The sequence below is a fragment of the Bufo bufo genome, chromosome 2 (genome assembly GCF_905171765.1).
Source record: "Bufo bufo chromosome 2, aBufBuf1.1, whole genome shotgun sequence".
Classification (NCBI taxonomy): Eukaryota; Metazoa; Chordata; class Amphibia; order Anura; family Bufonidae; genus Bufo; species Bufo bufo.
In genome coordinates this window covers 616,752,915-616,766,484 of record NC_053390.1, presented here as the reverse complement: position 1 = coordinate 616,766,484, position 13,570 = coordinate 616,752,915, and the positions used below count along the sequence as shown (strand labels likewise).

At 43.2% G+C, this 13,570-nt stretch overlaps 1 protein-coding gene across 1 annotated transcript in view; it reads right to left on the bottom strand.

Annotated features, from left to right (window-relative positions):
- Nucleotides 1-1,657: 1,657 nt before the first annotated feature.
- Nucleotides 1,658-13,570, bottom strand: part of LARP1B (La ribonucleoprotein 1B) — a 109,621-nt gene continuing 97,708 nt past the window's right edge. Inside the window, exon 19 of the mRNA XM_040418437.1 lies at nucleotides 1,658-3,288. Within this exon, the coding sequence (XP_040274371.1) occupies nucleotides 3,136-3,288 (153 nt within the window). The 3' untranslated portion in view covers nucleotides 1,658-3,135. The remainder of the gene's footprint in view (nucleotides 3,289-13,570) is intronic.

Here is a 13,570-nt window from a genome sequence, read left to right as displayed (position 1 = left end):
AAGCTCTCCCATTTATCCTCTGTATTATGTGACAATAGCTGCTCCAAGTCTATGCCCTTTAATGCTTCCCTCAACCTGGAGAAAGTGGCCTTTTTAAAATTCTGTGTTTTTGCACTCAGAGTTTGCTTTTTATAGTTCAAGGGGAATATAATTATATTGTGGTCACTATTACCTAGTGTTTCACGAACAGTAACATTTCCAAAAAACTACCAGATCCAACAGAGCATTGCCCCTAGTGTGATCTTCTACAAACTGGCCCATAAAGTGGTCCAGCAGAAAGTTGAGGAATCTTCTCCCCTTTGCGGTTGAGGCAGAACCATGCCCCCAGTCAATGTCTGGGAAGTTAAAATCTCCCATTATGACCACTGTCTGCTCTATTTGGTACATTTGCATTTCTATCTCCTCTGTGATGTTAGGGGGTCTATAGATTACACCAAGTATTATTTCAGTGTTTAGATCCCTTTGAACTTCCACCCATAAGGTTTCCACATCCATATCCACAATTGCCTCTTTCACACTTGTCTTCAGATCACTCCTCACATACAGACACACGCCACCTCCTTTTCGGTTTAAAGACTTTAAAACCATGAATATTAACATCCCAGTCGTGAGAAGAGTCCAGCCATGTCTCAGCCACACCAACTACATCTTTGTGTTTTTCGAGTACCATAGCATTCATCTCCCCCATTGTGCTTGCTAGACTTCTGGCTTTTGTGAACACACATTTTAAATGACTACTTAATTTCCCACATTCATTCAGTTCCCGGAAAGTGAATATTTGAGTGAGAGATGTGACTGATCGAGACCTGCTGTGTTTTTTTTCGTAAAACTGAACAGATAAAACGAAAAAATAATAAAGATGTACATGTGTGTCCATAGTCCATAACAGCAGAATTTAGAGAAAGTTATCAATGGAAAAATAAGCAAGAGTCAGTCAGTTGCAGAAAAATATATCTATTTTTTTATTTATAAGAATTGCAACAATTTCACACATTTTGTCACTTAATTGCAAACCAAATCATTTATGCCTCAGTCATTTCTATATACAATTAATGCAGACATACATTTCTCAGTTGCATGTAATATAAAGCAAGCGTTTAAAATGTAAAGAAATACTCCATGAACCAACTTTATTTACTGGTTTAAGACATTGAAAGTCAAAAATACATTTGTAAGAAAACTGTGGTGTGCGATATACTAGAACTTATAAAATGAATGTCCAACTTTTAACACCATTTTATTATTAGGTCTAATATTCTGCGCTGAATGATTTCTTAACATATCTTTATACCTGGTAAATAAAAAGATTAGATAAAAATAAATAAAAAAAAGATAGCCGCTTGCACCCATCACTACATGAAGCTTCGCTTACTGCATATTCGGTCACTATTGAGTTTAAAGGGGTTGGACATTTTAGGTTTAATCCTCTTAGGTGGATTTAGATGGCCCAATGGGGTAGACAATTATCAGGAAGGAAGGACCAAACGTTCCTGATAACTGCCTGCTTGTCAGTGGAGGGGAAGAGCCACATTTACATGCAGCAATCACCTCCACTGTATGGAGACAAGCGATGGGAACTGCCATCGTTTGTCCTCAAACAGATTTATTGTTCCTGGGCAGCAGATCGCTGTTCATATAGCACAATCTGTTGCCCAGAAATAGAGATTGAAGTGTCGACATGGAGGATGAATTTGCCTGATGAAAGACTGTTTTGCTTGTTCATTGGGTGATATGCGGCACCTTTAAACAGTTTGCTCAATGTATGACTTTGTACCATACTGCATATGTGATAGTATAGGTCCCCCGGCTGCCCTGGTATCAGTAGTGTAAACGTAAAGGCCGGGCATCCTCCACGTCTATAGGATGCAAGATTGCACCGGCCACGTGACCGTTTCCTCGGGCTGTTCTGGAATTCCAGTACTTCAGCACAGGTGGTTAACAGCAAGTATATTAGTCCGGCACATGCGCAGATACAAGAGATTCTGTTGCGTGAGAGCTGTATATGCACCTGATGTGTCCACATGCCGTTCAGCTCCAAAGTACTAGCGACCAGGAACAGCTGTAATAAGCAGTCACATGAACATGCCCACCGCCATCTTGCATCCTATAGAGGCAGAGGATGCCCAGCCTGTATGTTTACACAGCCAATACTGGGCAGTCAGAGCCTTCTCCATCACAGGTGGGGGACAGTACCAAGTCATGTACACTTGCGTTGAGCAAACGAGGCCGTATATAGCATTGTTAGACAATGACGTCTAAATTGGCTAACCCCTTTAATGTATAAACAGTATAAAATACACTCCTACGTTGCCAGTAGCCAAATTGTTATCATTTAACTCCTATTTTTACGCGGGGAGGTAAAACGCTCTATTCTATAGGGTCTAAAAATAAGAGAAACTAAAATCAGCACAGGAGTTTGCACCTACATGTTTAAACAAAAACAAAGCCCTCTTTTCTAGGGCACATATTCACTTTAATACAAAAAAAAAAAGAAAAAAATTAAAACTTAAAATTATAGAAATGTTATTTTGTTTAAAAAAAAAAAAAAAGAAAAGAAATAACACCTCAAGCTAAAATAACCACAAGTCAAGTCTGCATGTGAAATAATAGAAATTACGCCATTTAGATTTCACATAATTTAAAGAATCTATGATGAAAACCATGTTACCTTTCCAATGCACTGCTGTGATTGTTTATGGAAATGTAATTCTCATTATCAAAACATCTGGATTTCCAAATGTAACTGCACTTTGAGGATATAGAGGAAAAGTTGTGGGCCATGAAGGTAAAATTATAATGTGTATAATCTATACAGAGATGGATCATTATCATAGGTGGTCTAAGTAGTTGTTAGAAATAGAAGGCATCCTGTTATTTGTATACGCGCAAACAGTGCAAAATCTGGAAACCATTTGTGCCTCCTCATGTATAAAAACACATTCTTACCTTGCAGACCAATCTACATGACACACTAAGAACTTCATTGCTTGCCCTGGCCATGCTGCTCAAGCTTCCACAAAGATCACAAGCACTTCAAGCAAAAATAGCACTGGATTATCAGTTAGCTTGGGTGTAGACCCCGGAGTCAATTTTTCTAAATGCATTTTCTCAGGTCTTAACCCAGCAATCGACTGTCTACTTGTGGGTACCCTGAGAATGCATAGCAGATGATTGTTTGGTTGTAGCACCCGTCTTTGAAGACCCTGAGCGGTGCCTGCGACGGCCAGTCTCTTCATTTGCAGAATTTGATGGATGTCTGCGTCGTCCAGATTCTTCAGCTATTGGTGGCTAAAAAGGTAATAATGCATAATTATATAGCGGCACAATGGGAGTGAGGGTCCTTCTCACAAAGCTTACAATCTAAAAGGGGCGACACAAGAGGTAAAAGACCTTGTTTTTTTTAAATGCCCCAGCCTTACTAGATAGGGGAGTACATATAAAGCTACATGAGCCAGTCTTAACCCAGAATGTACTACTTTTGAGTGCATGGGGTGAGGTGGATAGTGTTGGATGAAGAGATCACTCCTGAGAAATAACGTTAAATGAGGGGTGAACGGAGAAGAGTCAGATTAAGGAGACAGGCCACCCTAAAAATGTGGTTTTAGGGCTCACCAAAAACTGGTTGTTGGGAGTTATAGGGATTGTTCCATGAATAATATAAAAATTAAAAAAATTAGACATAATACAGTGCATGGCAATCTCTAACAAAGCTAGAACCAGCCCTGTACCTCACATGGATCCAGATCTCTCCCCATTCATTGCTCCAACTGTTCTGCTAGATTTTTCTCAAGCTGGAAGCTCAGGGGTGTGTTCTTTATGATGTAGCTCTCTCCCTGTAACTGTCACAGCTTTTAACAGAAGATACAGCTGGTGGCAGTCAAAGGATGGAGCTGAGCATGTCTGACCACCTTAGAGAGGTGGACAGAGAAATAAGGAAAATAACAGCAGGCGGCAGTATACAGTATATTTTCAAAAATAACTTTGTGGCTATACCAAATTTTAATGGGAGTACCATATACTGAAATGGACATGGATGTTACAGACAGGGGACAATCATTGGTATTTTGAAGTAGTGCAGGATTGATGTCACGAGTGTTAAAGATGTGTGAATTTTATTCTATATTTTTTGTATATCTAGGACTGTAATGAGTTAAACTTTTTCTTCTCCAAGTGCCTCCCCCCCACCCTTCTTTGTCTCAAGCAGGAGAGGGAGGGGGGGAGAAGGTGTCCCATGGAGTGTGGTGGAATGCGTAGACCAATCATATGACTTGATATATATTATCCACTGCCTATAGAGAAGCACCTCTTTGAAGTGTCACACATGACGTACGCAGTATTAGTGTTAGGATAGAAGCCATTACAAAATGGCAATGGTAACCAGATGTTTACATTAGTTCACATTCCAAAGTAGGGCCCATTGCGCAGATGCAGGTGTATTATCTCCTCTCTCTTATCTCTTCTTCCTTTTTGACCAATGAAACAATGTTTTAGCCTCAGAGAGGACTGCCCTCTTCTGAAGATGTATATACGGCTAATCCCATGTAATAAAAGATTGCTTTGACCAACTTCTGTGTCAGTGTTCAGTCTCTCAGCCACGCGTGGATATTAACCCCTGGGGGGTACATTGATCTGGAACACCAGAGAATCTAAAATGCCCTAATTTAGGGCTGTTTTAACAAATGGCCCCAACGTGGGGCCCCAAGGCGAAGGGAGCATCGACAGCCGACACACAAGAGGCCCCAGGACTTGACGAACGGCAGAGAGGAGATGGCCGGCTTTTATAGAACGGTAAGAATACTCTTACCTGCCTTTCTGCCATTTAGTTCGTCACTTCATGTTGGCTTAGTCTGCTGTGAGGTGGTACCCATGTAAGTATAGTAGTCGGCTGTAATGCTGAAAGCCTGGGGTCCATAGAACCATATTCTGAAATCAGATCACTCTGGTGTGTATATGTTTTGTGTGTGTCTGTGATTTATGTGAGGAGTGAGTTGAGCACAGACGGTAAGACCACAGACAAAGGGAGGGGACAGTAACCTCCTGGTTTGGAAGGGGGCGCTGTAGCGCCGAGGTGTGGGACAAAGGAACTCTGGCTGACCTGACCAGGAAGACTGTAGTTCTACATGACTCATTGATCAAGGGGAAGACTGCGGAGACTACCTGACCTGACCCCAGGAACACGCGACGGAGCCCGTCTGACCCCTGGTTTTGGGGAAGACGTGCGGGGAGTCCCGGCTGACTAGTCAGACGTGATAGTCAGATTTGAGCAAACCGATGGGAGGGTGAATCCTTTGTCTGCGGAGGAAAGGGTTAAAGGTGCTGATCACTCCTCTGTTTTGTGTGTGTGTGTCAGTCTGAAATACTGTTAAGATGGGCCAGTCCCACTCACATGGAGATGAAGGAGAAAATACAGCCCCTAGCTAGTAGCGAGGAAAGAGGGAGATTATAGGATGTGATATGGAGAATTGAAAGTTAAAATGTGACAAAGAATGTTAGAGAAAGTGTGGCCCCGGACAGAAGGTCGCCCGGCTGGCAACAGGGATGAAAATCTGTTAGAAACTGTGAAGTTAGAGCTTACAGACTGAGGGCATCAGAACTCCGGTGATGTTGAAGGGGGAGTTTTAACGAGTGAGAAAACAGAGCAGTGTCGGGGAAAGCTGAATGATGAAGGATTATTAGGTGCAGCACAGGCATGGCACCGAGCAGCAAGTCGATTTATGGCAACTGGAGGGACAGAAAGATGGGATGAAAAAACAAAGATGTATATGTATACTGTGGGACCAGATGAATCACCACCATATCATGGTGCTCACAGACAAAGGAAGGTCAGTTAATGGAACTGTGAAATAGAGAGATTCACTTTCCCCCCGCCTTCACACAGAAACATTCCTGAGATAAGAGGAGCAGGGAAAGGGGGCAGGGAATCATGCAGAGTAAGTGATGTTATATGTGTAATATTATTATAGAAGACAAAGAATTGTTCAATAATCTTCTTTCTTCTTTCCCAAGCAGTGTACTGTGGGAATCGGGCTTTTAACAAAATGACTGTATGATTATAACATGTATATTGTCTTACAGCGACAGACCATCAGCAATTCTGGGTGTGGTGTGGCTATCTGTTTCCAGGAAAGCTGTGTTTGTCTGTGCTGCAAGTTTTGGGATGAAACAATGTGGGTTGGAAGACAAATGATTCAGTGGAATGTGAATGGGTGTGGCTTTGAGTTGTAATTGAGGCGAATATGTGTGAAGACTGATTATGAGCTGTTAATGAAAATGAGTACATGAAAATGTATATGAATGCGTATGGAGTACGGTATTTGTTTTTTAAATAATATGCGCATTGAGGATTTTATTTTATTTTTCTTGGAAGTTTTGGTTTTTATTGGTGCCAACAGCATTGATCAAGCTGTACATTTTTTTTTATCAAAGTCAATGAAAAGTTTTTATGGGCCCTTTGTGTGTTCATGTCTGTATTGTCAGATCTGTTTGTTTCAATGTTTGAAGTTACGTGTTACATGTTAAGTGTTGTGCTAAACATCAGAGCTCTGTTCTTATGGATAGCTGCCACATTACTGATGGACAAAAAGGGGGACCACAGCGTCCGACTGAAGGGGGTGGACTTAGATGACTCAGACCGGAGGGAGGAGGATAGGGGTGGACGTTCCAGACAACGACAGCCCTTGTGCCCATCCCCTAGTTATAAGACACTCCCATGGAAGATGAGAAGTCCTGTTTTGTTTTCCAGTCTATTAATTCCGCGATAGGGAAAGTTGGATACTTCTGTAAGCCAAAATGCAGAGTAACATCAAGCGGCATTGGGTGGTTCAGTGGTGCCAACCATAGGTAGTGTTCCTTTGGCATTGCTACTGCCCTGATGTCAAACGCCTCATTGAAGTGAGGAAAAAGTAAGTCTGCCACCCTATGATGGGCCTGCAGAGTCTGTGGGACCCAGATCCCAGAAGACAAAAGTGTTGTGCTGTGTTTGGTACTCCTCATCCACACCACACGAGAGGATTGTATTCTATGTTGACCATGCCCGGATCACTGTCCGTCCCCACAGACACCCATGTTTTTTATTATAAGGAGAACACAAAGACTGGTGAGGAGGGAGGGGGGGGGGGCTAGGGGAGTTAGATCAAGATTAGGAAACAGGAAATCCAGTATCGGCTCTACTTTAACATTTTAAGCAGATTCCGTCTGGCTCAATGATATCCCTCACTCTGGGTGATAAAGTAGTAGTCCCGTTTTTTATTGATACTGGAGCAGCCAAGACAGTTGTGCACAGCAAACATGGCCTCCCCTGATTTACTCTCCAAGGACACCAGTCTTTGGGCAGAAGTGGATGGGAAAGTAGTACACTCCTTTTTCAACAGAAACCATCCATATTAGATTTGCCCCTAACCAAGATGCGCCTGCCCGTTTGCTGGTCAGTGGTAATGCCCCTTGTTGCCTCCCAGGTGCAGATTTGCTTGCAAAAGTACATGCTGGTATCTCATATCAGTAGGACGGCACTGTGAAGCTTACAGGTGCCCTCAACGACCAGGAACTTTGTTTGTTGGCCATTAGTGATAAAATTCCCTGGTCCATGTTTGTATCAGTACTCCCAGAAGCTGAGAAAAGCAAACCCACTCACCATTGGATGGTACATGACCTACATGCCGTTAATGAGGCCACAGTTTCTAACACCCACAGCGTGCCCAATACACACACCTTGTTGGCTCAGGTTCCCATTACCCCTACTCACTCCACTGTGATTGATTTGTCCTTTAGTCCCTACCGCCTCACAGATGAGGTGGTAGATGCTTTTTATGCCTAGAACTGGCAATTTTGTGTTCCCCCACAATGTACTATCAGATTATTACATTTAGATTGTATTGTTATGAAGTGAGTGGCCATGACTCAGCTGTCCTCACCCAACTGCATGGCCAGCAATAACGCCCCGTAGCATATTATTCAGTCACACTTGATCCCGTGGCCAGAGGTGCCCCTTTCTGCATCAGAGCTGTAGTAGTTGTACTAGCTATGCTTGATGAAAGCTCGGAGATAGCTCTGAACCACAAAGTGATGGTGATATTACATCTATCCTCATGAACGTACAATCCAAATGATTGTTTTGTTGCCCGTTATTTGAGAATGCAGTGTTCCATTTTGTTGCCTGACAATGTTGCTCTCCAAAAAGGTGTAATACTTTGGACCCAGCCACCCTGTTGCCTCTGGACCAAGGGGGGAGGGAAGAGTTAGGGCACCGCACTTTAAACTTTTCTTCTAGATTCAAAGGAAGAGGCTCCTGACTGTTTGCAGATGATGTCACAAGAGGTATTGGGATTTGGTAAATCAGCCATTAGGTAATCTATATCATGTGCTCTTTGTGGATGGATCGAGGTATGGCCAGGATGTCAGGTACTACACAGGTTGGGCAGTGGTGATTAAATGTGAACTACCACACATGTCTGCTCAAGAAGTGGAGCTAAAAGACTCTGAAGATGGCTTGCAGATATGCAGATGGAAAAAACAGCCAACATTTACACTGATTCCAGGTGTGCTTTTGGGATAGCCCATGACTATGGGCCCATATGGAAAGCCAGAGACTCCTTGATCGCTTCAGGTAAACCCATCGAAAATGGGGAAGCAGTGAGGTCTCTGATGGAAGCCCTCTTGTCACTAACATGAGAGGTGATGATAGCAACGAAAGGCCACTGTAAAGAGATGCAGAGGAGGCAAAGGGGAAAGCCACGGCAGATCAGGCGGCAAAAATGGCTGCCAAATTACCTAAGCAGACCCCTGTCTTAAGTGGCCACAGTTCAGGTCCCTGAAATAACTCCTCCTGTCTCCCGAAAGTTCTTAAGACCTTACAGAACCAGATGGGGAAGGAGGAAAGGGACTGGTGGATGGAAAAGGGGGGACTACAAATAAGAAGGGAAACTTTGCCTTCCCAGGTCCCTCTAATCCACGATGGCACAGGCAACCCATGGAGTGACGCACCAGACAAAAACTGCTATGTGTGATTTAGTACGTAGCATATGGTACGCCCCAGGGTTCAGCACTGTAACAGTCAGACATACTCAAGGATAAACGGTCGTGTCCAGAACAACGTGGACAAGGTGGTTAAGGTACCCAAGAAACACGTCTTGCTTTTTGTATCTGTTTCAACGTTTACAGACTACCTTCAACTACACAAGGTGGGCATGTATGAGTATGTATTGATATGTGACCTGTTTTCAGGATTGCCAAAACCGTACCCAAAGAAGTAAAAAAGATTATGGCCGAAGTTGTGTGCAGGTATGGGGTACCTTAGATCATTGAAAGTGACACAGGTGTTCACTTCAAAGGTGAAGTGATGCAGGAGATGATGAAGGTTTTGGGTGTAGGACAGGCCTTACATGCTTCGTACCATCCACAAAGCAGCAGTAGAGTAGGGAAAAGGAACTGAACGGGACACCAAGTTAAAGATTTTAAAGCCTTAGAGTGCCTGCTGGTAGCCCTCTTTTAGTAAGGTATACGCCTAACCGTGAGACAGGCCTTTGTCCCTATAAGGTCCTTTTTGGGTCAGCCCCTAGGATAGGATTTATTTCCCACAGCAGCTCCAGATGCAACATGGTTGTCTGACAGATTATGTGATCAGTTTGTACAAGCATTTGACTAAAGTACATTTTCGAGTCTTTGCTTCACTTCCAGGTTTTGATAAAGTACCAGGAACCCACCCACTTGTGTCTGGAGATTGGGTGGTAAGAAAAGACACGTTAGAAAAGTCCCAAAACCCTGGTTTGATGGTCCATTCCGAGTGTTGACCACATGCACAGTGAAGCTCAAAGAAAAGGAAAATTGGATTGATTTCAAGGAAGTGTTAAGACTGGTTTTCCCTTGTGTGACTGTTGATCATGACTCAAAAGAATATGGAAAAATTGTATGAAAACTTCGATCCAGAAAATCAGGAGTACTGATGACCTCCAGTCCCCCCATATAATGTCAACGCCAGTTAGGGAAAGATCTGACTTCCCCGTGCTCAAATCCAGTGTCACGGGAGGCTGTTCGCTAGGTATGGCTTGTCGTGGAAGCTGGTGAAGAGGAGGCAGAGCATTGGGACAGATGTTTAGGTTTAGGGAGAGAATGAAATTCAAGGAGAAACTGTTAAAGATGTGTGAATTTTATTCTATATTTTTTGTATATCTAGGACTGTAATGAGTTAAACTTTTTCTTCTCCAAGTGCCTCCCCCCACCCTTCTCTTTGTCTCAAGCAGGAGAGGAGGGGGGGGGGGGGCAAAGTGCTGCGGGCAGTGTCTGATTTCTCATCTTTCTGCAGGTGTCCCATGGAGTGTGGTGGAATGCGTAGACCAATCATATGACTTGATGATATATATTATCCACTGCCTATAGAGAAGCACCTCTTTGAAGTGTCACACATGACGTATGCAGTATTAGTGTTAGGATAGAAGCCATTACAAAATGGCGATGGTAACCAGATGTTTACATTAGTTCACATTCCAAAGTAGGGCCCATTGCGCAGATGCAGGTGTATTATCTCCTCTCTCTTATCTCTTCTTCCTTTTTGACCAATGAAACAATGTTTTAGCCTCAGAGAGGACTGCCCTCTTCTGAAGATGTATATACGGCTAATCCCATGTAATAAAAGTTAGAGATTGCTTTGATCAACTACTGTGTCAGTGTTCAGTCTCTCAGCCACACGTGGATATTAACCCCTGGGGGGGTACATTGATCTGGAACACCAGAGTATCTAAAATGCCCTAATTTAGGGCTGTTTTAACACGAGATGAGGTTGATAACTGGGTGTTGTCAGTGTAGAGAAGGTACTAAAACAGTCTGCTGATAGTTTGCACATATAGACTGTTTAACCTATAGAGAGAAAGGAGGAGCACCTAGAACTGAACCCCGAGGAACAGCAAAAGAAAAGAAGAAATTAAACCGAAGCACAGCGTAGGACGAAGCAGAGGGGAAAACAGGCGACTATACATTTATTTGTTATTTTGAGCGGTTTACAGGGGGTTGCCTGAGTTTTTATATAAAACTCTGTTAACCTTTTTAAAAGGGAACCTGTCACCTCCAAAAAACATCTGAAGCTGCCAGCAGTACCTGAGAGTAGCCAGCAGTGTGTTTCTGACAATTGTTTTGTTCCTGAATGAAGATGCGGCAAAAGCTCTGAAAGCGTTCCTTCATCCCTTGCCGGTGCGCTTCTCTAGACATGCTTGAAGTCAAGGGGGCAGCGGCCTCCTTGCTTCAAGTCAAGGTAACCATGCCCCCTTCCCTGCCCCTTCGCTGTGACTGACAGCCGGCAGTTTGGCTGGCTTTGCGGAACACTCTGCATAAGCGCTGTCAGTCAAAGCGAAGAGGCAGTGAAGGGGGCGTGGTTACCTTGACTTGAAGCAAGGAGGCCGCTGCCCCCTTGACTTAAAGCATGTCGAGAGAAGCGCACCGGCAGGGGATAAAGGAACGCTTTCAGAGCTTTTGCCGCATCTGCATTCAGAAATAAAACAATCCTCAGAAACACACTGCTCGCTACTCTCAGGTACTGCTGGCTGCTTCAGATGGTTTTTGAAGGTGACAGGTTCCCCTTTAAGGCCAATCAATTGAAGCATGCAGAGAATAAGCAGTCACCTAATGCCACAGAGAAAAATAGATCCAAAAGAAAATCTGCAGATAGAGTAGTCACCATTGCACTTAGCCATCAGAAGATCCTTTCACACTTTAGAAATGGCAAAAGTCCAACTGATGGCATACCGAAGAAATAAATTTTTGAGAAGAATAAAAATTTTGTTGAATGTGCAAAACTGCTCCACTAGGATCATCTGGCTAAAAGTCCAACGGATGGAATATAGCAAAAACTAAGGCTGATTATATACAGAAGAATTACATTTTAGAGAAGAATTAAATTCTGGGTAAGGTTTGGAACTATGCCACAATTACCACAATTAAGTGGTACAGCAGCAACTGCACTGCCAGCAACTTGGCCAGTTGAGAGTTCGGCTTGCTCATAACTGGATTGCTGAGCACGTGGAGTTGTTCTGGCCACATAATTCCATTATCGATGACTTGCGACAGGGTGGAGGAAGAGGAGTCCGAGTAGGCGAACCAGTAACTAATGAGGAGGATAACAAGGACACTGTAATGGTTGTGGATGCAGCCTGGTTACCACTAAGAAAACTGGGAGAAGGAGGACAGACTTTTCTCAATTGCTGGCCACTTCTATTTTCCTACTGGATCTGGTGATGCCACCTTATATGCGTGGAACGGCATGACATTTTAAAAATAAGACAATTTTACGAACAGCTGGTAATACTATGGAGAAGAATTAAATTTAGGTGAAGGCGCAGAACTGCACCATATATGCCACAACTAAGTGGTATGGCAGCAACTGCACCGCCAGCGACTTGGCACACAAGCCAATTGCTGGTCGCAAATAGTTTTTTTCATGGCCACCCATTCCATTATGGATGTCTCAAATTTCAGCAGATAAATCTGAGTAGGATAAGAAGTAGCTGATAATAATGATTAGGACACTATAATGCTTTTGGATGCAGCCTGGCTGCCACAAAGAAGAGTGGGAGTAGGACAGACTTGTTCCAATTTGGAATGCTGGCCAATTCTTTTTTTCCCCACAGGATCTGGTGATGCTGCCTCATGTGCTCCAACAGAACTCTGGTACTTATGTTTGAATGCCCACAGCTTATGATAATCTTGCAGATCTTGCACACTGCTGTGGTTTTGAGTGTCAGCCTTGTGAATAAAAACCACCATATGGGACATACACAGAGCTAACAGCAGCAGAGCTTGGTCTAGGTCCGGATGGCTGGTGCTGCTACAGCTGATTGCACTACTACCCACATTCTGACAAGGCATGGGTCTTTCATTTTGCACGGTTTACTACTGAAAAGCCGTTGCAACTGTGCTGTAACTGCATGCTATCTTGTATAATATGATGTGTTCAACAACAGGAGTATATTGATAAACCCGAGTGTGCTGAAAATGCCCAATTACAAACGATAAACTGAGATTTTAACAAAAGTTTTATTGTTAAATATGCACTTTTAAAAAGGGGAAGGGGGGGAAAAAAAATAAAAATAGGACAATGTATAACAGGGGAAGAAAGCAGTAAGAGGGCCACACTATGGGTGTAACTCAACACTCTCAATATACACTGGTCTAAGGCTGCTCAGTTTTTAGGTAGAACAGGGGTGGAATTCAGAAACTCATATGCGCGCTCCCCCTCTCTCACTTGGGGCAGCGCTACGGCACTATGACAAGCGTGTTCTTCAAAAAGGAAGCCCAATGGACTTTTAGGTTGGGGACTGTTAGACCTAAAGGGTTAAATGATCATATTTCATACACGTGCTTTTTGTAAATGTATGATGCATGCCCCCTTTGATATAGTGGTGAAGTGCTGTCACCCTATTTGCCTCTCTTAACATCTATTGCTTGATGGTTATTGCCTGTCATTATTATAATAATTCATTGGTGGTGATCTGTATTGATGATCAGGATCCCTTTGGCCTCAAGCCCATTACCTGCTTGTATATGTATATATCCTTTGCGCTGTACAGCAAGATATAGTCCGCCGTAT